Here is a 25510-nt window from a genome sequence, read left to right as displayed (position 1 = left end):
ATTTGTGCAGGAAAATGTGTAGCCTGTACCTCTTGTGTGCTTGCCTCTTCCCTTTATTATTAATTTACCATCATCTCAAATACTAAAATTAACTATGTTTATCCTGACTTTGAAGTAACAAGTGTATGAACAGAATGGCATTCAGGAAACTGCTTCGTAGTAGTGGTATGAACATGGTCTAAAACTACCTGCTCATTTTAATCGGACTCCTGAAATTTCTGTAGGAGAAAAAAAGTAATTGCCTGAGGATATACTGGTGTAAATTATTCATCAGCAAAAGCAGGGTGAGGTTTTATTAACACTTGCATTGCCATCAGTACTGTAAGGGAAACCAGGTAAGGAGCAGAGTAAGTGAACCTTACCCAGACTGCTTTCAACTCTGGCTGTGAAAACAGAAGTTTAGAGCTAGAAAAATCCTATTTCATCTTTCTGTCTGAGAAGAGTCTTGCAAACAGCTGCCATCTACTCTTTATGCTTGTTAAAGTCTCCAGTTTATCATTATGGCATCTTGAGTAGCAGTGTCTCCCCTTGGATACTGGGAAGGATCTCTGTGTAGGGGGGTGAAGCTTCCTTGAATCTCCCTGTTGTCTGAAAGAGAAGACTGTATTCACCTTCCCTCCATCACCAGCAGGATGAATTAAGTGCTGTATTGAATTTGTGCCCTTTGCAGTGCATGTGCCCCAAAATGTTTTAAAATGCTTTATTTTAAAAAAAAATTCATTATATATCATATCAGATGTTATTTACCAATTTCAATATTCGTATTAAGAAATGTTAATATTGATGCAAGAAATATTAACAATAATTTGATGAAGTTGCAATAAAAGTAGAATCTGAAATTGTAATTTCAGAGCTGCTTTAGGTTTGTCTTATTCTTACTTTGTTGGGGTAGGGAGCTGTATTCAGATTTCATTAAAACATAGTGAAAAGAAACCTGTGGTGCTATGAGTCAGTAAATGATTAGTTTGTAAGTGTCTCTCTTCCTAGCTGCAGAACTTAAATATAAACTCCTAGTTTTTCCTCTGGAAAATATAAGCAGTATCTGTTCATCATTATGTGCCGCATTTACAGTAATTTCTCATAAAATTGCCCATATAGTCATCTAGATAGAGGAGATCAGACTGAATTGCAAATATTGGGCCAAAAAAGTCCATGGTGTACTAACTGTAGATGAAGAGGGCCACCACAGAACACCTGCTGGCAGTGAGAGCTGGATGTTCTTCAGGTACAGTTCACATGCACAAGGCACGTCCAGCATCAGGATATGGCCACTCCAGCCCGAGCATTGAAACTACCACTGTTGCTTTACAAGTTTTCCTTGCAGCTTTTGTTGTGTCCTCTCTCCTTTTTTATGCTAGTAATAGGAACCATGTGTGTGATAGAAATTTAGTGTAACTAAGCAAAAATTTCTTCAACCTGCTTAAACCTTTTCCCATCAAGAAATGAAGCCAATCCAGTAAATCAAACACATGCTGTTTGTAAGCCAGAGCTGTAAGACTCCATCTCTGATGGTAGAGGTGGAGGCCTTGCACAGGGCTGCAGAGTTCCTCTGTGGTTTGGTGTCAGGAGTAAGGTGCCGGGCAGTTTCTGTCATGTCCTGCAGGCAAATTAGCTGTTAAAGGGGCTAAGTGCATTTTCAAGTCAGATGGCATTAGGGATCTAAGAGAGAAGTCCTGGAGAGAAAAAAATTGAGCAAATGTTAGTATTTGGAAGAAACTTCATCAGAGATTCAAGTTGTGTATCATTGTTACTGAAATGTGAAATTAAGCTCCAGGAAAGGACTGAGAATTGGGTGCGACTCAGCATTTGTGTGTAATCCCTTGAGGACTCAAACCATTCCTAAGTCCCTAATTTGTTTTTGGAGAGAGTCTTAAATAGTCAGTAGGAGTAGAAACATAAATAACTTTCTCCTTTCTCCTCTTCATATTATCAGCAACAGGAACAGAAAAGCACAGTAAAAATGTTTAAAAAAGGGGAGAAGCTTCAATTTGTGCAGATAGGAACTGGCTTTGTTTTTCTCAGTTGTTTTTTCCTTCCTCTAAATAGGCACTGTGAAAACTGCTGCTGTATCTAAGAGAAGCTACCTAATTCTGATTGATTAGTCCATTTGGCTAACTTAACAGATACAGTCATTAAATTAACTATCCACATAAAAAAGAAATTCAGCAATTCTTTTGAGGGAAAAGAGGGGATGAAAGTTTTAGAGCTGTGGCTATTAAAGCAGATAGATGCATGGAGTATGGAGATAGCTAATCCCCCCTGACGTGCAAAGAGAGATCATGTATGAGCGGAGAGAACGTGCTTGGGTAGGCGTGAGGATAAAGGAGAATTAAAATGTTGTAGCTAGTCAGATATGGCTTTTTTGATTTTTATCTTGCTGTATTTTTCAGTTAGCTCACAGCTGATACTGAAAATGTTTTAGGACCATAGTGTAATGCGAGGTAATGCTAATTGTGGACTCTTACTGACTGGCAGATAGAAACATCCCTTCTGTTCCTTCTCATCTAGTTTTCCAGTTTGTTGGTCCTTGTTTCATGATAATAACCAACCTCCTTTCTCTTCCCTGGTGTACAAGATGGGCTGTTCGAAAAAAATTACCTCCCCTAGTCACTCCTTCCGTATCTATTAGTCCTGTTAATAAAAGTAATTTTTACAGCACTTTTCTCAAAGCAACATACTGGTAGTTTCCCATCTTCTACAACAATCTCCTGTATGAATCTGATTCCCTCCCTTTTCCCATCTTTTGAGGGGGATAGCTTCCCCTTACATAACTGAGTTATAATTCAGACCTTCCTGGGTGACTTGGTAGAGAATGTACACCACCAGGAGAAAATCTTTCACTTGATGGGAAGTTTCCTCATCTTCATGTGCTTGGCACCCAAACAGTGCCCATTCGTTTTACTGGAGCCCTCTCAAGCCTGATGTTGCAGGAGGCTCCCTTCTCACAGCTTGCTCCTGCAACATGGGTTAATATTAATTGTGAAGTTGATACGGCATCTTTCTCTTATCGGTGTCTATCATTTCCCTGAACCTGTCCTTTTCTCTTAAATGTCTCTGTATGTCTGTCGACAATTTCCTACTGGCATTTGACTCATCTAGGTCTTTCTGCTGATTTCAACTAAAACTCTGTCTTCCTTTTCAGTAATGCACCTCAGCTCAGATTTCTCATTTGATGTCCTTGTCTGGCACCATATTTAATCTGGAATTTTAGGTGTACATAACAGCGAGTTGTAGAGACAGAAATCAGGGTGAACAGACAGAAGAAATGATAAAGAATTCCCACAGTGTCCAAGGAGACACAGCAACAATATCGGATATCATTAAGCCAGTCATTTCTTTCATTTATTACACTGATATGCCAACAAAGATGTATTTTAGTACTATGATTATGAACTCCCTTTATTTCTGCCTTTCTTAAGTTTGTAGTTTTTCCTGTGGCCTCTAAAGAGGTCCCTGTCATCTCTGCTCTTTTTCTTCGATAACTTTTAGGCATTCCATCTTTACGGTCTCTTAAATCTGGAGAGTTAATTTTTGCTCAGAAACTGATGATAGGCATTTTCCTTCTCTTCTTGAAAATGAAAGTTTCTATTTCATTTCCAAGGATAATTCCCAGTTTGTTATCCATTTCATACTCAAATGCAAACCTGTTCCCTTTCCAAAAATCTTTAATGGCCTCTTTTTTCTTCTTTCAAGTTGAAGTGCTTTATGATCTGCTGTTATTTTCTTTCTGTTTCTGGAAACACTTGGCCTGTTCTGTCCTCTTTTCTCTTGCCACCTCATTTTTCTCCCCTCTTTTTGCTTCCTGGAGCAGCCTCTTTCTGCTGGGTATCTCATCTATTTCCAAAGCTCATCTGTTTTCCTGGGTTCTCAATCCCAGCTTCAGTTTGGTAAACCTCATATGCAAATGCTACAGCTAATTCAAGGTAGAATTTAAGTGCACATACATGCATGATCTTGATAAGAATATTTTTTTTCAGTTGGGGCTATCTTCTGTAAGAAAATTCCCCCAGCTGCCTCCTCCTGTTTGGTTGCAACTATCTGTGAGAGTTGGAAGAGCAGAGAGGAGCTTGCTCATTTTTTTGTTCTGGCCCTTATGGTATTGGGTCTGTATGGGATGGACTCATATGGTTGTGACTGAAGATAATGCTCCAAAAAATGATGCTGCTATAAACAAAACTACACTACTTGATTTGTGTACATTTTTAAAATAACAGACTTATGAAAACAGAATTGCTATTATTAGCATAACTGTTTTTTCCTTGTAAAAGGCACAGATCACATGTGCTTCTTTCCTGTGAAATGTTTTATTTTTAGGTCTTAACATATGCAGGTTCTCACCATGCCTTTTCAAAGAATTTGTATCAGTGCCTCAGCAAATTTTCTGAAAATCTCCTTCTTTAGTATTGTGGTTTATAGTGTAGATTTTTTTCCACCGTAATTTTCTATATCCCTCATGTTTCTAAGATTCTTTTTTTTTCACAATCTCTTTTTTTTTTTTTTTCCCCACATGCAGATTTTCTTCATAATTAATACCAAAACTACTATGTGAACTGACAAAGATGACTTTTAGGATAGATTGGCAGGCAAGCTAAATTAGTCCTATTTCATCTCTAACATAGGAAAGGGTAGTACGATTTGTGTTGAAAGGCATATTATTTTAATGCTGATTGCTCAGTATCTTCTGTTGCTTAAATAATTTTCATTGTGTTTCACAAGTGGTTTGGTTTGTTTTAAAGTAATGGCTTTTATTAAAGTTACACAGTTATGTGCCTCGCTTGCTGAAGACAAAACATTACTCCACCTATGAGGTGATTTCATGAGAGAAGCATATCTTTTGGCATAAGTTTTCAAGACTCTCTATAATTGTTAGGTTGTAGCTTAGTGTGTAATAGCACCGATTGCATTATTGGATCTGCAAGAGTGTTGTGTTTTTTATGATATTTTCTGTGCAGTGAGTCATAATATTATAATAATAATAATAATAAAGTATAACATGGCATCATTTGTGCGTTTTTCTACTGATAAAATATCCCCGGGCATATCCTGCCTGCCATGTTACTTAGGGCAGGCTTTAAAAATGTCTTTATATTTCAGACCTGTCATCTGTTTGTAAGCTTTGGGCTTGGTCCCCGGGAGCTGTGCAGGCTGGTGACCCCATGGTGTTTCCCTTCCAGCCAGGCTTATTTCAGGAACCGAAGCACCTGTGACAGACCGCGAGAGGCGGGGCAATGCCAGCGACTCCCCAGACGTTTCCAGCCCATTTATCCTGAAAGTAGGGACGGAGCAGGAGGATGAAATGGATGGACCTGTTTAGAAATCGTTCTCTTGGCCTACTTTAAAAGTAAACACAATTTGAGCAACCTGGGTGTGCCCATCAGAGGGGTGGCAGGTGGGAGAAGAGCAGCTACTGGCCACCAGCAACCCTGGAGCTGGATGCCAGGGGACCCTGCATAACCCCAGGAGAAACAGGGCCCTGCCAGGGTGCAGGCAAGTCAGGTCAGAGGGGTGCTTGGCCAACTGTCCTGTCCCAGTGGCCCAAGGCAGATGCTGAGGTAGAAGCAGAAGAGCAGAACAGGCATGTATATACTCTTCCCAGAGTCCTTTTCCAGGACTCCAAGACCTTCTGAGTCAGGTATGATTTCTGTGCGTTTGGCAGCAGCCTTGTTATGTCCATTAATTTGTCCATTCCCAGCTTGAACCAGTACAGACCTCCAGCATCCATGCTTTCCTGTGGCAAGAGGTTCCACATTGTAACCACCTTTCTGTGCCAGAAAAGGTCCTGTTTTATTAGTTTGGAGCTTAGTGGCCTCTTTCGTTACCTCCTAGTTCTTGCATTGTACAAGGCAGAGAATGATCAGTCTCATGCTGGACACAGTTTCCAGATCTCTGACAACATAACATGTGATCTTCCAGAACATAAAATCATTAATAGCAGTATCTTTTAAAAAGCAATAATTTTGTCAGACCCACATGAGAAGACCCTGTTTCTCCTTGTCATCCCTCCAAATACAACTGTAAACTCTCTGAGTTAAGTCATTCTGTTTGATCTCTTTTGTACTGTATACTTACTTTAATATCTTACATTTTATAATCTCTTGCATCTTGGCACAAACCCCTTTGTGGCCATCAGATAAGGAGGATGATTTTAGTTTAACTGAGTCCCCCAGAAACAGCTGAGAGTAAAAGTAGAGCCCTAAGCTATAGAGGTGGCTTTAATAAATCCATGGAAGCATAGACTTTTACTGGAAAGAAAGTGTAATGAATGCTGAGAAACTATATAGCTAACTTCAGCAAGCTAAATTAAATATATTTTAAGAGATCAACTGTCTAAATTTCTAAATCTGGAAAAGGCATACAGATGTTATAGAAGTCCTTGAGCTTCCCCCAGGTGGATGAGTATCCTAAATATTTTATATTAACTTCTAAGAGGTATTAGAGAATTGCAATCAGTAACTCAAACAGCGTCTCTTTTAGGGGCTCCTCAATAATGGGTCACTCGCAGGCTGCTGTGCAAAGCATCAATATAGGTATGTGGGCCTGATCAGAATTAAGGGAGTCTAGAGGGCGAGTCTGGGGGCAGCTGGTCACACTGGTTCTGCAGTGGCCGCAGGAGTCTCTCACTCTTTCTTCCTCCCCTATTAACAGCTGCTCAGATACGTTCCCTCCCTTGCATCAGCTCTGAAGCTTATTGTACTTCTTCCAGGGGCTTCAGTTACCTAATGCAGCAAAAACATGGGTTTGTTGAACCCTCCCAAGTGTACTTTGATGAGTGCCAGTACTGACACCAAGAGTGTTTTGATGAGTGTTAGTTCTGACACGAGAATATTTTGATGAATGCTCGTGCTGACACAAGGTAGGTGCAACGCTTGCTGCTGAGGGGGCACTGAGACCTCCAGCTTTCAGCAGCAACCAACTGTGAACTCACTGTGGCTGAGGGACCCCACCTCCATGGACAGTTGTCCCGTGGATGCTCCCATTCAGAAATTTATTAGCATCCCTCTTTTTTGTTGCCTCTGTCGCTTGCAATTAGATACAACACCCAGTTTCCATTGACTCATTGACAGTCTCTGTGCATTTGAGATTCTGCCAACATGTCCTATAGCCTAATTAGCTACCTGTACATTTTTGTGTATAAACTCTGGTGCATTCGCATCCCCTCACAACTCATTTTTTTGCTAGACTTCAGGAGCTTTGCATTCCCTGGTTATCTCAGGAACCTCTCTGTGCTTCCAGGTAATTGAACTTTCTAAGCAAAGCTGTCTAGTACCTGTCTGCAGTATTGGAAAAGAGGTCTCCTTGGACAGTGGTATTAGTCTTACCTCAGTTTGACTGGAAATACATCTTCTTTGATGTATTCTGGAATGACAGTTGTGTTTTCAGGAAGACACCCTATTGATCTGGCAAATCATTTTGCCAGAAACAAGTGCAGTCATGTCTCTCTTCCTTATAAACCAGGCCCTCCAAAACAACATAATAGAAATTCCCTCCAGCCCTTAAGTGCATAAATTTGCTGTTTGTACATTTGAATTTGATCCTATTTCTAATATCCAGTCCTGAAGATCATCCAGCTCTTTCCTGTGGGATTTTTTTCAATCTTCTTCTTTATTCCCCATGCTTTCCAACTTAGCATTATCAGCATATTTCATTAGAGCGCTCCTGATTTTTGTGCCTGGGTTATTAATGCAAATACCAAGCTGGCAGTTTGTAGGGCTCATATGGAAGGACCCATACTACCAACCTTGTCCTGCTTGGGGCTCGCTTTGGGTGGTCACCGATGCCTACGGGAGCGAAAATGTCTATGGCCCTGGGTGCCTGTTTAGCCAGGGTGAAGCTCTGGAAAGCCGAGCGGCTGCAACCCTGGGTGCCGCTGTCCTTGTCCTCCCGCAGCAGGTCAGTTCGCCCGTAGCCTAGGTGTTTTGTTGTTCGAAGGAGAAACATTAAATTTTGCCTCTTCTGCTGAGAAGGTCTGTGCTCGTTGCCTCTTGTCCCGTCAGTCAACCTGCCTCTTGCCATGTCTTCTTTACTGATTTGTCATCTTTTCCAGTTTAATCGCCTCTTGGGTGGGACTATGTAAAATTTTTATACAGATTTAATCTCAGTAAAATTTTGCAGTCTTTGAGAATGTTTAGTGAAATTTCTGATGTGGATGATTTGCTTACCTAGAAAATAACTTAGGAGGGAGAGGATTTGACTGGTTTAGCATTGAAATGTCTTAGTAAATACAGTGTGCATTTAACTTATATACGTTTGCCTCAGGTCTGATTGTTTTTTCTCTTCAGTGTTTGTTCCAAAGCCTTGTGTACTTTTGAGGCTCAGAGCATTTATCCCTGATGTTGCTAAAGCTGCAGGGCTCCCGGGTAGAGCGAGCGTGAGGGAGGTGATGGAGGCCTGCCCTGGGGCCTGAGGACAGCATGGCGCCCGCCGCCTGCCTCAGAGCTTACACCAGCTGGAACTGGCTGTGAGCCTACGGCATGGTGCAGCTCCTGTGACTGATGGCTTTGCCTACCCATTCGGCATGATCCTGAGCTCACCATATTGGTCATTTCGCTATTGTGCTGTTGTGTCCTTAGGAGTCTGTCGAAGGCAGCTGCCATTTTCCCTCTGGTTTCTCATCCTTCTGCTTTCTTCTTTTTTTTTTAAAGTTCACCTAACTTCTTTACTGTTTGCTTTTAGCAGCAAATAGAAAAGTCTCTTGAATTGAAATCATTATCAGTGGTTGGTTTCAAACCTTCTATGAAGAAACCCCCCTCAGTTTTCCTTGTCCCGCCTTCTGGTATTAAAAATCAATGTATCCCATGCACTGTGTAACTCCATCAGAGGTGGTTGTTTCAGTGATTTCTATGAACATTTTAGGAAAAGTATCCTGCAGGTTTTGCCCTTTTCAAATGTAAATGTTTAATCAGTGCTTGCTGAGAAGGAGTGCAAGAACACATGTGTGAGGCTTATGGTTCTTTTTTTCTTCTTCTTGCAGTGACCTGCTGTCTTCTGAATATCTTGAGAGGCATATCGAGCAAGGTGGGAAGACAGTGGAAGTTAAAGTAAGAATTTCCTTTTTATGCTTTGCTTTTTTAATTTACTTTGCTTTTGATGTTAATGCAAACTCACCTGATTTCTTGAGAGATACCTGATTTTTCAGGTGATTTGTTTTACTCTTCTGAGACAAGCATGTTTCATGTCTTATAACTTTAAAGCTTTTTAAATAAGACAAACTTTATTGGAAAATTAGTACATTAATGTTTATATCAAAATGGTATCCATGAAAAATGCATATATGTTAGTTCTCTTTACTAGTAAATATCATTTACTTTTGATGCCTATTGAGGAAAATCTTTCTGGTTTGGTAGCTAGCATTTCCTCTTTGTATTAAACCCCAAGTTTGTTGTTTTTAATGAGCTTCTTTGCAACTCTGAGAATAGCGAGATATATTGTATAATATTTCTAAATATCTAGTCACCGTCTCAAATCGTGAGATTCTTTCTCTGAATGCTTGTTGGTGTGATGGCTACAGGATCCTGTTTGATGCAGTTGTCTTCTGTGAAATGTCCCACTGCCTTTGCAGGAGTGTTTTCTTATTTGCATGCAACATGGGAGAATTTTCTTGAGGACTTTCTGTTTGTTAGGATGATATTTTGTATAAAATTGCTGTAGATTACATAAAATGTGCATAAATGTAATATATGCTGTGCATAATGGAAAATCTTTAAATTTGTCTATCAGCTCAAATTTGTTCAAAGTTTACATTTTATTAAAAAGCTCTCAAAAGTCTTTTACTAACTCTGAGATCATCTAAATACCCTGAAACAAGTGTGTTAACCTCTGCAATGTGAAAGTGGAAGTGGAAATGGACAAGGCAATCTTTAGCCACTGAGTACCTGAAGATACGTATTTCCTTTGCTTTATCCCTTTCTAGCATTTGCAAACTTGAAATCTGCTTTCTTTTTACTCTCTGATAATAGTCTGCATATATTATCAGACTGAGGCAAACACATACGTGTTCCATTAAATTGTAGAGACTAATTTCTCAGTCAGCCGTGCTCTGCAGTCAAGAAGTCTTGATTCAGATTCAGAGTATGAGTCAAAGCAGAAATAAAGATAATAGCCGATATTAATAAGAACAAAACAATCCATTTGTCTGTGTCAAGGTATATATGCAAGTTAGCTAAGTTAATCTATCTGAGTCTCATCACTGAATTAGGACAAATATGTTTCTGATGAGTAAGCCTTAATCAAGCAAGGAAATGTTTGAAATCAGTGGTTCTTCTCATGTGAGCACTCTTTAATTGCATGGGGAAGAGACAAGACGATTGGGCCTTTCAGAGGGAGGGTCATAAAATGTTTTCTGGGCAAAACATCTGCCAGTCTCAAGGGTCCCAGAGATTATTTCCCCTTCAGTTAGCTGCCGTGCAGGGTTGTGTACCTTCAGGGATGGCTATCACTGCCTTGCTTAGTCTTCTCAAATCTGCTCTAAGTAGAGAACCAGCGTTTCTGTGTTGACCTTGATGCTTGAGATGAACTGAATTGGGAGTGAAAGGGTCACAATGCTGGGCTGCAAAGGAGGGGTGTTGCTGCTTGGGTGGTGTGTTTTCATCTCCATGCTGCCTTCCACCTTTCCCACCCATGGGCCGGGGTGGCCGGGGCGTGTGTGTGTGGCTCCTCTGCCCCATCCTCACCCACCGCTCTGGGAGTTCAGCAGGCAGCAGTCCTATGGAAGTGTGCCAGGAAGGCGAATGTGTATTTTTTGCTTGTTTTGTTGCATCCGCGTGTCTGGGATTGGAGGAGAGGGAAGCAGCTGCTGTGACAAAATGTCTGGAAGAGCCTGTTGGCCGCAATCATGGGCACATTTTCAGAAAAGTTCAGATATCAAAAGATTTTTGGAAGAGTGCAGGCTGCCAAGAACATTTTGATGCCGGACACTGAGTGAGGCTAATTTCAGTACCCAAGAGCTGTTTAAAAATAAATCTGGTTCCCTCTGACCAGCCAGTATTTTTCAGAGCACCTGTAAGTGCCCTGGAGAGCCCTGTTCGTCTATCAAACAATTTCTGAAAAGCCCAGCAGTTATCTCTTTTGCATTTGAGAAACTGAACTCTGGTTTTACATCAGCTGTTTTGAAAATCTTACTGCAAATACAAAAATTTTTCATGATGGTGATTTAGTACCTTCAATTTCTGTGGAAACTCTTTACCATAACTGGTAAAACCACCTTTAAATTGGTACTTACAATACACACCAGGCAAAACACAATTATTATACTAGGTTTTAGGTATTGTGCAGTTTGGTTAGATGCTTATTTAAAAATAGCTAGTTAAAGGTTGCAACTCATAAATAAATCACAAAATATGCACTCTGCTACGCAGCATATTCTTAAGCAGAAGCAGAAGAAGTATTTCAGAAAGGAGCCAGGTTTCTATCAGTTGCTTCAACATGTTGCTCTTCACCCACCTCTGTGCGACTTGTCTCTGACTGTAGGCAGAAACAGAGGCGGCCTGGCAGCATCCCTCTTGCTGCTTTGGTGGGAGAAATGGTGACAGAAAGAAAATGTCCATCTGCCATCCGCTGCCAGCTGCAGGCTTTGAGCAAACCTGTTTATACAGCAAAAGGGCCTTCTCTATTCTTAGCCTTCTTAGTGGCATAAGGAGAAATGTATTTTAAAATACATAGATATTTCCCCCTTGCACTTCTCAGGGCAGGAATACTGCACAAACATGCAAATCATCAGTGCTGCTGTTGTCCCATCAGCAATATGGGAGAAGACAGGAGCTTTGAATCGCTGTAGGAAGGCAGCTGTACATACACTCAGCGGTTTGGGAACATTACTGGCATGAATGTGTCCGGGAAGCAGATGCCTGCCTTGGCTCATATGCGATGTGGAGTTGATAACTACTTTTGCCACTCCTCCCCCTCTCCATCCCCTCCCAGTAGAACTTCTTGTGCTGTAAAATACATATGAATCTTCTGCCGTTACTTAGGATGCTTCAGGGAGGAGAGGGGGGCAGCGAAGGAGAAATGTTCAGATCATTAAATATGCCACTTTGAAGGAGCAAAGGGATTTTTATAGGGAGGAGAGTCCTCAGTTTAACACACCTTTTTATTATAAGGGAAAGTTGACTTACATTTGATTGCTGCATAGTTCTTTAATATATTGGACCATTGTGAAGGTGGAACATGTTACACATATTTTTGCAGGGTACCAGCATTCAGCAGCTGCAGAAGAAAAGCTTCTCTGTGAGATGTCCTTGTTGATTTGGCAGTTAGGCAGCACCTAAGACATTCTTATTAAACCAGCCGCAATGTGCAGTGCTTAAGAAAAACAAAAGGAGGTAGATCTTTGAATTCAGCGTTTCCCCCCACACACTCCTTTACCTCAGATCATGTCTCTAACTGCTAGGAAAGCAGCAGTACTGGCCTAAATTCCCTCTGGTAGCAAAGAGAATAATCAATTAATAAGAAAGAGTAAAACCCTTCATGCATTGTCTTTTCCTGATTGTGTCAGTCCAGATCATCCCGTGCTCACAGCACATAAATACTCGAGTGTACTTAATGTTGCTGCAGTATATCTCTGTGTCCTTTTATCTCTCTCTCTCTCTTTTTTTGGGTTATCATTCTGTCACTGATGCCGTCAGTGAGATGAAAGGCAAAAAACAGCTATAGTGCTGAGTAATTCACATCGCTGGATTTTTCTCCCTCAGAAGGAACAGCTGATACCTATTCAGTGACATTTTCTCATGTAAAATGTTTCAGTTTTGCTCTTTGGAGAATGTAGAAATGTATGTTTCTGCCTGTATTCCCCCAAAACATTGGACAATTCTATGAGTTCTTAGAAAACTGCTTTCTGAAAAAAATTAAACAATGAAAATAATTCAGATCGCAGTCAGAGAACTTGCACAGGTAGAGTTGTGGTAGATAAATGCCATGAGTTTTTGATGGCATGTTTAAATATAACTAGAAGGAACTATATTTCATAGGCAATCCTAAAATTCTTAAGTGTGGTATTGTAAACACAGTATGTGTATTATGGGCACAAAATTACAGCAAGAGTGCGCACAGCATAAAGGAACATTGCTTTTTGCTTCTACTTCACAGCATGTTCATAATCATGATAGTGTTGAACAACATAAATGGAGCTATATTAAATGCTAGGTACTGTTTTTTCTCCATTTTAGTGTTGTCAGAGAAGCTCTGGCCAAACTCACCTGGTGGTTTAAGATTGCCTTGTGGCTTTGTGTCCCAAGCTGTGCTGAGCCACATTGCTGGCCCCCACAGTGCTCAGCCACTGCCTGTGCTGCAGTGAGCGTGGGCAGGGTAGTGCCCAGTGCCTTCCTTCAAACCGCCCGCCGCCATCCTGTTGAGCTGGGGTGCCTCAGCAGGGCTTCATTCTCCGCGGTGGCTCTAGCAGAGATGCTGTCATTGCAGTTTGGGGAATGAGGGTTATGGGGCAAATGCATTTTAAAGCTGCACAGCAAAGCAGAGCCCTTAGTTTGCAAAAATAGTCATTATTTCCTTTTTTAGTGTATATTGTTTGGCTAGTAGCATGCGCAAAATGCCTGTTACTGTAGCTTATGGCTATTTTAATGCCTGTGCACCAGAGGGGAAAATTATTGTTCTTCATTGCCTTGCTGTGATTAAAGTCTTGGCTTCTGTGTGCCATGATGTGCATTTGAAGGGCTCTTTAAATGCCCTTTTTTAGGGAAATAATACAGAAGGGAGAAAAATACGAAAATCTTGAAAGGCCAGAGTGGGCTGGGGACCCTTGACATGATGGATATTGTTGGTTTTTTTAAACTCCCTCCTTCAAATCTGGTCTGCTCGAGGCGTGGTTAAGGTACGGTTCCTTGACTGAGGGCAGCATTTGTGTCTGTCACATCTTAGTGCCTGTATTTGATGAGACCTTATCCTAAGTAGCATTCCAACATTTCGCTGTACAAACTGATCATAAGGCTACAATAAATTGTGGTGGGGCCAGAATAAACACCAAGCCAGTGAGCAGGTCATTTTTATCATTGACTGGTATGTTTCCAATCTTAGAGCAAGGTGCTTCCACCAGCATCTTCCAGTTTTAAGGCATCCACTGTCTGAGCTCCATAGAAGAATCTCTTAATTTTTCTTCAGCTTTTGATAACTCATCATTTTGTAACCAAAGAGGAAGGTGTTTCAACTTGCCAGAAAAGCCCGTATGCTAAACAGGCTTTCCTGTGAGGGACTACATTTTCCTCCTGAAAACTGCAGCACCAGTTCAGCTGGCGGGAAAGGGTGGGAGTGTAGCGCAGGGAGGCTCTGCTCTGGGAAGCTGGAGCCTGGGGCTGATGGGGAGCTGTGTGTGCATGGACCCGGAGCTTGCACAACCTGGTGATGAGCCCTTGGGGGAGAAAAGAAACTGAAAAAGGAATAAATCATAAATTATATATGCCTGTTTCTGGCAGGGCTTTTTCAGCTGTGTCCGGAGACTAGAGAAGATGTGAGTACCAGAAAAATCACTTTCTTGCTTGTTTGAGAGAAGATTTTGAATAAGGGTTCCCATAATGTTGTCAGAGCTCCTCTCCCCTACTCCCTCAACAGAACTCTGCTTGCCTCATGGCAAATTATTAATAAATCTAGGCCACAATCTACTTTTTAGTGATAGCAATAAACTAGCCGAAGAGCTGTCAAGGAGTCTGTGAGTCTGACACAGTTTAGCAGGGGATTCCTGCAAGGTTGATCTTCAGACTGCTCTCATCAAATGTTTTCATTAATGACTTAGGTAAAAAAAAAAAAAAAAAGTATGTGCATATAAATGAAATTTTCTAGCAGTACAAAATGAAAGCATTACAGTGTACAGAAGGATCAGATGGAGAACTGGCTTTGACCAATGGAGTAGATAAAAATGAGGTGAAATCACATAGAACAAATGGCAACTTCTTTCACTTAAGGACTAATTATAGACATTTTTTCTCTGTGATGGGAGTTTATAAATTGAAATTTCCACAAGGAGAAGATCAGAGTGTAGTAGTGGAGCAGGGAATGACTGTATGGTTCATACCTTACAGGATGCTTCCATCATGAAGGGAACTGTGGTCCCCGAGTATGCTGGTCAAATTACTTCCTGTATATTTTGGCTAGAATTAATGTTACTGTATGTGCCCTGATGAAGAGTTGACGAAATTTTAAATTTCTGTGTGTTTTCAGTTACTCTGGACATCTTTTTTTTCAGCAGTGTCATGCTGCCACACTGAGTCGACAGGCATTGAGAAATATCTCACTTTCCTGTTTTAGCATTGTCTGAATTATGAAGGCAATTCCTTTGGGATTTAGTAAAATGTACTATCTTCTGTGGGGTACTGGGGCAAGATAATCAGCCATCATATATAATGTATTTGCCTGACCTAATGGCCCTGCAGACCGGCACTTCTAATGTACATTTGTATTAACATTTTTTTAATCTCTTTTTATCTCCCTGCTATTACTAGCTTACTTTCTACATAGATCCTGTTACTGAGAAGGAGGAAATTTAATGTGGCAGCTTTCAGTATTAGGAGTCCTTCCCAGGCCATGTTTTTGAAATATACTACACTATAATGAATCTCAGATCATGACTCATGTAGGATCTTGCAGGTTTAATTATCTTGTCTTCCTTTTCCTGGTGACATAAAAACATAAATCCAGTGTTTTTAGCTAGGCCTGGAGGGGAAAAATTGTCAGAAAGTGAAAGCCATCAAGAGCTTAAAATGTACATCCCATTGCGGATGTGAGCCCCAGTGATGAAGTCGTGGTTCTGCTGAAGAAAGAAGTTGGGTGACTTTGTGACCTCCTGAGTACTCTCTGCTGCAGTTTTCATATGCCCCAGAGGGAAGGCAGCAGCCCAGTGCTTGAATTTGTGGAGAAGTCCTGTCAGACTTTGTGCACCTCATGAGTTATTTTCCATAAGCTACAACATACAGCATACATAGACAGAGAGTGGCATCAACCAAATGTTCTGTAAACTCAGACCGTGCAAGGACTGAGTATAGCTGAGAGAAATTAACTATTGCTATAACATTAAAGAACATTAAATCCCTTTGTAGATGCTCTTATTAGAAACTAAAAGTATCTTTTTGGGTTAAACTTAATCCCTTTGAGGGGGAATTAAGCTAAGCAAACTGAAGCTGCTGTACTTCCGAAAGACCACTTCCATGCAAGACTTCAGTGTGCTTTAGCTTGACATCTTTACTTACTTGATCTTGACTTCTGTAAATAGCTTTGCCTAGACACATCCATTGTTCCCTATGGATACCGAACTGGCACTGTATTATTTACAGTAGGTTAATGTTTCTAGACACAGTCTCAAGCTCTGAATTCTCATTTAAAGAAAAGTTCCTGTCATTCAGAAATAATGAGCCAATAAGGAAATCTAATTAGTATTTTTCTCCATTTTACTCAGAACTTTTTCTTCTTCTGAATGATTGGTATCCATGTAGGTGTTCCAACCTCTCATCTTCTGTGTTGTGTCTATAGTGATATTGTACATTATGTGCTTATAGCTTGGCTTCAGACTAGGAGTAAGCTGATGAACTCATGTGACCAATTAGTATGGGTAGATTATAAAGAATTTTCATATAGTCCCTTAAAAAGTTTGCTCCCTTTTCCCTACGTACAAGCATGCAAGAACAGGGCAAAATGACTGTCATTAAAATGACTTGTATGCCATGACTCACAGACGCTAGGCACTGCTACAAGAGCTGACAATGGAGTAAGCAGGAAGAGGTAACCAACCCTGTTGTCCTCTGCCTGATCTTTATCTGGCAGCTTATAATTAAAATAGTTTTCTCTAACACCAAGGTAAGGCAAAGCAAGTCAAGAGGCTGTTTCCCAAGCAGATGCCAAAGCAGCTCCCAGACCAGATGGCATTGTGCTGGCATGAGCTCTCTGTCCACACCCTGCAGCTACATTCGTGGAGCGTCTTCTCTCGTAGCTACTGGGCGGTAAACACAAGCCTCATTTGGCCTCGACAGCACGCGCCATCTGCTGAAAGCGCTTGCCATGAGTCACCAATGGCCATTGGAGCGAGTCACCTGTGTGCAGGATCCTGTCACGTACATGTGTGTCTGTGTTTTTTAAGAGTGCTGCCAACAGTCTTTAAACATGGGCATTTTGTGGAGAAGCCTTAGAAGTGGTGATTCTTTAGCCTAATTTTGGAATCCGTATTTCTGATTTCAGAATCTGAAACAGCGTTATAACCTAATGTCACTACAGCACGTTGGCTCTGAGTTGTATGAGTACATGTGATAGCTGTCCTCCTACAGAGGGAAAGCAGTGTTCACATTTTCAAAACAGTAGGCTTTCACGAGTCTACAGTACACCATAGCTAAGACCTACTCTGCAAAGAGGTGATGCCAGGGTCCCTGGAGCTGTTGCTGAGCTGGGTAAGGGCTGAGCCCAGGGCTCTGCCGCAGGACAGCCCCGCCAGCTGGGCCCCTGCTGTTGCACATGCCAATTAAAAGAGATTTTCTTTCAATGCAGTTACACAGATGAAAGTGCCATTTTGACTTTTCTATTTAAAAATAGAAACCCATCCGTAACAAGTCATTTTCTGCCGTAGAAGTCAGTGACAGCATGTGCATTTTCTTCTGTTGCTCTTTCTCATGCAGTCTTAGTTATCACTGGGCCAAAACATGTACAAGCATCAATAATTTGTAAATAGATCTAAGCGATTACTAAGGAAGCAGTTTTAAAACTAGTGACTGCACAAAGGGTAGCTCTTGAAAAAGCTAATCATTATCTGGCACTTCATAGAGTGGTGGTGTGGTCATTAGCTTGCCTTTTGGGAGCTTTCTGCTGCAAGGAAAGAGGGATCTGTGTTACTGCGACCTGAGCTAGACCAGCAATCTCCTTTCCTTTGGATTAATGAGTGTTAAAATAGGAATATGTAGCTGCTGGAAGAAGGAAGTTATTAATTTGAGGGTCAGTGCCTGAGTGTAGCATGAGTTTTAATGGCCAGCACCTCTACTAATTGCAGAAAATTGCTTACTTGAAGATCTGATGTTGGGTGTTATTTGAAAGCAGATGAATGTACATCCTTAATTTTCCTCCCCTGGGAAGGTCATAGTGTCTCTGAGGTGAATAACAAATACTGTCAGTGTATGGTCGGCAGATGCTTTCTTCACTGAGACTGCAGAGAAGAGTGAACTGCCGCCATCACTGACTGTCGTGGCTGTTCTTTTGCTTTACTTATTTCTCCCCTTCATTGTGAATAGCAGTTAATGTGTTTTTCGTCTCTTTTGTGATTTCTTGCAGCTGGTTCCTCTCTGGGCAGGGACCAACTATCTTAAAGGATAGAAATGGGGACAGATTTTATTTGCATTGCTAAAAATCTCTGCCTTCTCATTTTTTAGTATCTTTGCCACACTACCTACCCAGACAGGCTGCAGGGAAACTTGGACTGAAATGGGCTGAAAATTAATCCAACTGAATTGGTAGGAAGTTATTACATTTTTAGCTCCCCAAATTAATAGACTTCTTATTAAACATCTATGTATTCTGTATTGCTCTTGGAAGTCACCGGTAAGGCTGTGAGGTTTCATGGAGGAAGGAGAACTTAGGCAGTTGTCCATTTCCTCGGTTCAGTGCCACGCGCATTGGCAGAAAATTTGTCTTGCGTCATGCTAATGACAGCGTGAACAGTGGTTGTGCGCCTTGTAGAGGCCAAAATGTTGACCTTCTCTCTGCTGCAGCATTAGACTGCTTTTGCGTATGACGTGAGTGTGTGCATGTATATGTTGCAGGCCTATGTTACAGGCATTGTCACCGGGCTGACCTTGTCTCACGGAGATGATATTTAGCCTAATTTTCTCCCAGACTCTACATTGGCCAGGTTCAGTTTCAGAGCAGAAAGGGGTAATTGTGCTGCTCACACTGATGGCTGGCATATGTTAGAAGAGCAGTCTTATTTCCTCTTCATCTTAACACTAAACCATTCCCCAGTAGCTGACAAAGGCCAGTGTGAAGGTTTGATTTGCTGAGATGGGCAATTATTGCCTGCTTTTGAGAGAGCAGAGCTCTCTAATAGCTACAGGAAGCCAGTAGCTCTTCACAAAACACCCTTGATACTCTGGACTGAACTGTTATTGGTAATGGTGTGAATTTCAGCTCTTGGGGGAAGTCTTAATTTTCATATGGGACCAGAATATTTTGAGGAAAAAATGAAGATTTTTTTTTTCAGCTCCTGTCTCACCACTACAGCTACCAATGGAGATGAGAGACAACCCCAGTCCTTCAGTGAGTGTTTCCAAGAGCAGAGAAAAAGAGGATAGATGTGATGATTATGTTCAATCTTTTGGTGGTCTTAGATCTCCCATGTACTGTGATTCTTCCTGTAGTACAGTGTATTTTATTACAACACCTGCTAAAAGAATCTTTAGTATATGTCAAAACCAACAGGATTTCAGCCTCAGCACTACAGAGGCAATGACCGTAAACTTCTTGTCCAAAATTACATGTACCCTAAAGAAAACACTGACCTGTAGAGGCCCTTCAGTCAGTTGTCCTGACTCAGTACAGAATCAGTCCCAGATTTCGTAGCTTTAAGTGCTTTTCTCTTCACAAGTTTTGTGAACTGTTGAAAACGAGTATCCCAAAAGTACAATATACAATTTGCACCCTCCCCACCATGTGCCACATGTTACTGGCATGTTTTATCTGCTTGAGACACTGTTAGGGAGTGCTAAGCAATCACTCTTCCCAGAGCCATCCACTGCTAGTGCTGTCTGCATCACCTCCTATTTCCTTGCTGAGATTATAACAGTCTTCATAACTTCATTTAGGAGTATTCTGACAGCAGGATTTCTTACACTGAAGAGTTCTTTTCAAAAAAACCCAACACACCACTAGTGTGTCAAGTACTTGGAAATAGCTATTTTCATTTAAGCCCCTTGAATTTTACTAACTGGCTTGAGGTCACTTACATTACATTGATAGAAACATAAGTCCATGTGTAAAAAATATTCCCCAGCTGTTCATATATAGAAATAAATGTTTTGTAGTTGTAAGAATTGTTCCCCGAGACAGAGAAGATCAGAGTTATATTTCTGTCTCTGCCAGAATTACTGTAAACTTCAGTAGATCAGTGAGTTGAATTTATTTGATTAAATAGAACAGAATTTGTGTGCCTGAGTTGTGTTTTTCCTAGGCAAGACTTTAGAGCTGGTTTTGTTATATTTTACTTTTCTAGATCTGTATGCCTAAAAATTTGGTCATAGATTTATTATGGAATAAATTAATTTGGAGGTACTATCATGGGGCATTTATTTGATTCTCATTAACAAGATCAAAACACACTTTTGAGCCACATGAAAAATGGTCCTCCTGCTTACAAGGACAAGGTTTTGCAAACTAGTGTAGCCTAAGATTCTACTTCTGGTACGTATTAACTACATTTTCTGAGAACAAACCAATTTGTGTAATTACTCCAAATTCCTTCCACAGCTAGAACTCTGTACAACACCCTACTGATAGTCTTTTCAATATTATTCCCATATTCATGTGCTTAGTCCAGTTACATCTTTTACAGGAATACTACTTCAAGAGTTCTGTTGAGCATATTTTATTAGTCATAAGGTTTTAGCTCATCCATATAGTTTGATTGTTAGTTTTGTTATTAGCTTACTGGAGTATCTCTTTGTTCACTTTTTGTTCATATATTCTGGAAAGACCTGAAAGCCTTAAGCAGTACTGTGATCCTGTAGTGGGGGACATCCTACAGACTGAAAGAAAGAAAATCTCAAAGGAAGAGAGCTTAAAGTAACTAAGATGGTGGCTAAAATGCATGTGAGTGCAAAGCAGAAACTCAAACCATTTCCTTTTCACTTGTACTCCACGTGAGTCCCAAACACTTGATGATCCTGATAAATGCTGGTCCAAGGGTGATGGGTCATATGTCTTCCGCCAGACACCCAGCTGTAGCCTGGTACGGAGGGCTGGTCCCAGAGCTTCTCATGGACACGAGCCAGATAAACATGAGCGCAGCCTGTCAAACGTTACCTGCATGGCACTAGTAGCATTTTCCTGCAGACAGTAGAGAGGTGCCCATGGTGGGTAGCATGACACTCACTCTGCAGGTCAGTTTCGTGAAGGTGTTCTCTATCTGTACCAGATACACAGAGAAAAAGATGCTGAGGTGGATAGGCAGTGGAGGTGGCTGCTGTCACTGCAGCAAGTGAAAGGAAGTGGTATGTAGAAGAGAGGAAATAATGAGATTGAAAAAAAAGGTGTAACACTTTTAACAGAAGATATGCCAGAAGATTCTCCTCACAGAGTGAAGCAACAAGCCTGCCAGATAGTGTCAGACTTGTAGTCTGTCAGATGAGGTGTTGCATGTCTCTATAGTGCTGCTGTTGCTGGTCAGAGCATCCAGGTGCACTGGCACTGAGTGCTTTGGGGTCCAACAGCAGCATGGTATGCGGGAATGCCCTGGAGAAGATTGTGAGGAGGAACTAACGATTTCCAGTGACCAGGTTGAGATCAGGTCTCTTTCCCTGTGAGCTGCCACACTCTGACAGACTCCTAGGCTCTCTTAAGGAGAGCACCTCAGAGCAGAGGTACTAATACAAAAATAGTTTGCACACCTTATAGAAAACGGAACAGGATTCTCAGATCAAAACATGAAACTGCCAACATATTCCGTGTGTTTTCTTGCCTTTTGCCTGATCTTGATTTTTTTTTTCATATTTGAAAAATAAAATCCAAGAACATTTAATGTCAGATGTTGAAAATGACTGTGCTATGCATCATGCAAGTGACTGCCATCTTCTGAAAAAGCAGTAATTGCAATGCCTTTCCCTCCCTGCAGTAGATGGACATAAACATTCACATGACTGAGTACATTAGACTAGGTAGATTATACATACGTTTGCTGGAAGTGTTGCTATTTAAAAAAAAAAAAAAAAAGCACTGAAAATCATCTTCATAGTCCTTTAATCAACGGTAGGGCAGTAATATCACATAGCCGAATTTGGCAAGGCACTAATAGGTAAGTTCCTCTGCAGGGTAGAGTGGCAGTGACAATTTAAGGGATGTTTGAATTGTTTTTTCAAATTTTGCATACAAATACTGACATTGTGCAATACTGAATACCTTCAGTGTGTGTGCAGTGGGGCTTACTTTGCTATTGGTGTGACTTCTGTGAAACTAAGGGGGGGGTTATTTGAGTAAGGTGTGCTGGATTCGGTTTGAAAGGTATATATTATTATTATTTGATAAGCATGCCTTTCTCCTCAGAATTTGAAGGAAATTGTCTTACCCTCAGAGCAGAGTTCATCTTGTCCGATGTAGCCATGTGCAGACCAAGTGTTGAGTCTAAGCCGACTATTTCCAACTCTTTTCCTAGTCAATGAAGCACTTCTGAGGTCATTTGTCTCTGAAAGCTGTCTCAGGATGCCAGGGATTTCACACTAAAAATATCTCCATTTGGTGTAGAGAGTTGAAATGATGATGTTTGTCTAGGTACCAAACCTAGACAAGTAGATGGGATGAAAACCCTTGTGAGTGATAGTCAATTCTTGGTGCCATGTCAGTGGGTTATCATAGAATGGTTTGGGTTGGAAGGGACCTCAAAGATCATCTAGTTCCCACCCCTCTGCCACAGGCAGGGACACCTTCCATTAGACCACCTTGCCCAAAGCCCCATCCAACCTGGCCTTGAACACTTCCAGGGATGGGGCATCCACAGCTTCTCTGGGCAACCTGTTCCAGTGCCTCACCACCCTCACAGTAAAAATTTCTTCCTAATATCTAATCTAAATCTACCTTCTTTCAGTTTAAAATCATTACCCCGTATCCTATCACTACATGCCCTTGTAACCAGTTCCTCTCCAGCTTTCCTGTGGGCCCTCTTTAGGTACTGGAAGGCTGCTCTAAGGTTTCCCCAAAGCCGCCTCTTCTCCAGGCTGAACAACCCCAACTGTGTCAGCCTGTCCTCATAGGAGAGGTGCTCCAGCCCTCTGATCATCTTCGTGGCCCTTCTCTGGACTTGAAGTTGGCAATGGGTTGGTAATGTATTTATGAAAAAGCAGTGTTTGACAGGATGGAGTGTGATACTGTGGGAAGTCCTGTGGATTTATGCTCTCAATTTCCAATTTCAGGGAGGAGAACATTGCTATTATCAGGGAGAAATTCGAGGAAATCCTGTATCATTTGTTGCCTTGTCAACATGCCATGGATTACAGTAAGTCTACTGTTTTGTTTTTACTGGCCTTTACTTATTAGTCTTTTGAGCAAAATAAAGCTGTTTGTAGTACAATAAGTGCTATTTATTTTCCTACTAGTTTGTCACCAATATTAAGTACTCAACGATCTTTAGAGAAAATGGGTTTAATTTGAACCTTGCAAAAGCCTTGTTTGTTTGTTTTCAGAATTTACTGACAAACCATGCAAGTTTCTTTTCTTTTTTTTTTTAAACTGAGGACATATGACAGTGGCCAGGTATTATTTTAAGATAATTTATTATAGAGATAGAAGAGTAAAAGTAGCTGAAAAAATCCTGTTCTACAAGAATAAAAACTACTGCCAGTATTTCAATGAACCATTTGGAAATTATGTTCTCTTCTTTTGCTACAATGATGTATTTTCTCTTTCTTCTCTGCTCTCTTTACAAAGGCATGTGTCAGTTTAGAGTTTCTCTTGTCCTATGCATTTTCTTCACAGAATTGCTGGCCTTAAGTTGTGTGCATGGGATAATACCTTTGATATAGTAAAATCTTGGAAAATCCGGAAGAAAGGATATAAAATTGTGCAATAATATTTTTTTTAAAGTACATCATTTTAGTGGTAATATCATTAAAGTGTCTGTCATCTGAAGGTTACGTGGAGCTGGGTGTTGATTGTACAGCTTTTGGACCCATCTACTTTTGGCACTCTTGAAAGATGCTAGTCAGATTTTCAGAGCAACCAAGTAACTTCAGTGTCTGTTGAATCTGGGAATTACAGGATCCCAGCGCTTTTGATACTGAGATCAGCTTGAAAAGTCATGGCAGCAAGTGAGCCTGTGTGGAGATTACCTGAGCTTTGCCTTTTTCTGAGGAAGAAGGGCTTAGCTGATGGAAATCTTCAGCTTTTTGTCTGTCTGCAACTATTCTGTAGTTTTGGTATCAACCATATAAGTACACATATTGAAGCAGTGTCTTTCTTTTGTATTTGTATATTCTTTGTTAGTAAGGGGGAGAATGCACGCAGAAGGCTTGTCATCCTTGCACTTGTCTGATTTACAGCTGTGTTTATCTCTTTTATGATCAAGGTTGAGCAGCTCAAGAAACCTGAGCCTAATTTCAGTATGGACAGTAAGCCTAAAAATAGTAGCATCCTAATGCATCCTATGGCTTCCATTAGCAGTGATCCATTAGGTGTTGGCCCCTACTAACTCCTAGGAGAAAAATCAGAAAGGAAGGAGAGCCTGCATATGTCCTTCCATGCCCTCCTTTTGTGGGTTTGTTCTTAAGACTGACCCTCCTGCTGCCTGATATTCAAATTGTTCCCTTCTAGCAGTTACGTGATGAAAGATGCATTTTTTCCCTGTGTAATTCAGCTCCCCCTTGAGAGAAGATGCGATATGAAGCTTACTATAGCAGACTGGTAATTCCAGTGTGAGAAAGTAATGTTTTCCTAAGCTGTATTAAACTTACATTCTCTGACACTGCATTTCCATCATTACAACTAGCTCCTCCACAATCTATTTTAAATACTAAGTAATTACTAGAAACTCACACTGGCAATCAGAGCTCCTTTGTTCCAACCACAGTTTGGAGTGTCTCGCTGGAATAAGGGAAGCTGGGGAGAGTTATCTTCTAATAAGGTCTGCAGGGCAGGAGCTTTGCTTTCATGAATTTTGGGAAGTGCATAAGACAAAACAGATGCCTTTAATAGAATAACAAGCTTTATATTACCAAAGTTCATGCTAATCTCCTCTCTTACTTATTAGTACCCCTAGATCTTGGCCAGTAACAGCAGAATTTTCCATACATGTGAGATGATGTTGTGGTTTTTTAATTATAAATTATGAGTTCTTCTGGTGGCAATGTCTATGTTGTGATCTTCCTTTTATTACTCAAATTAATTGGATGACTGATGGAATACTTAAAATTATTAATCTCTTCTTAATGACTTTGCTAATGAAAAATATATCTCTGCAACCTTTACTCTGAGCGAGCCATTTTGTTTGGATTTTTTTTTATTGTTGTTGTTTTCTGTGGCATATGCAGTAACCACAGTTTCCTATGAGTTAACACAAAAAACTTTGAATGCAAAACACACGGGTTGCTGGGATATAAACAAGCTATAGTCAGGCACGACTTGCAGTCCTGTGTTTCAAGGCAAGTTGCAGAGACACCAGGTTGGTCTATGATTTTGCTGCCCACTGGTGGTGAATATAAAAACTGCTGTTATTACTGCAAATCAGACTTTCATGACTACAAATTTATTTGTTTGAAGAATATACATAATCAAAATTCAGGTTTTTGAAATGGCCTGTGTTTTGCTATTGCTTTCTCTCTCACACATCCATGACTGTGTGATT

General features: G+C 40.8%; 1 protein-coding gene across 4 annotated transcripts in view; it reads left to right on the top strand.

The window, feature by feature from the left end:
- ADAM22 (ADAM metallopeptidase domain 22) overlaps positions 1-25510 on the top strand; it is a 135738-nt gene that overhangs the window by 52418 nt on the left and 57810 nt on the right. For all 4 annotated transcript variants that reach the window (XM_075746242.1, XM_075746243.1, XM_075746244.1 and 1 more), the window contains exons 4-5: positions 8972-9038; positions 23085-23167. In XM_075746242.1, the coding sequence (XP_075602357.1) occupies positions 8972-9038; positions 23085-23167 (150 nt within the window). The remainder of the gene's footprint in view (positions 1-8971; positions 9039-23084; positions 23168-25510) is intronic.

Source organism: Balearica regulorum, chromosome 2, assembly GCF_011004875.1.
Source record: "Balearica regulorum gibbericeps isolate bBalReg1 chromosome 2, bBalReg1.pri, whole genome shotgun sequence".
NCBI lineage: Eukaryota > Metazoa > Chordata > Aves > Gruiformes > Gruidae > Balearica > Balearica regulorum.
This window is presented reverse-complemented; position numbering and strand designations above follow the sequence as displayed.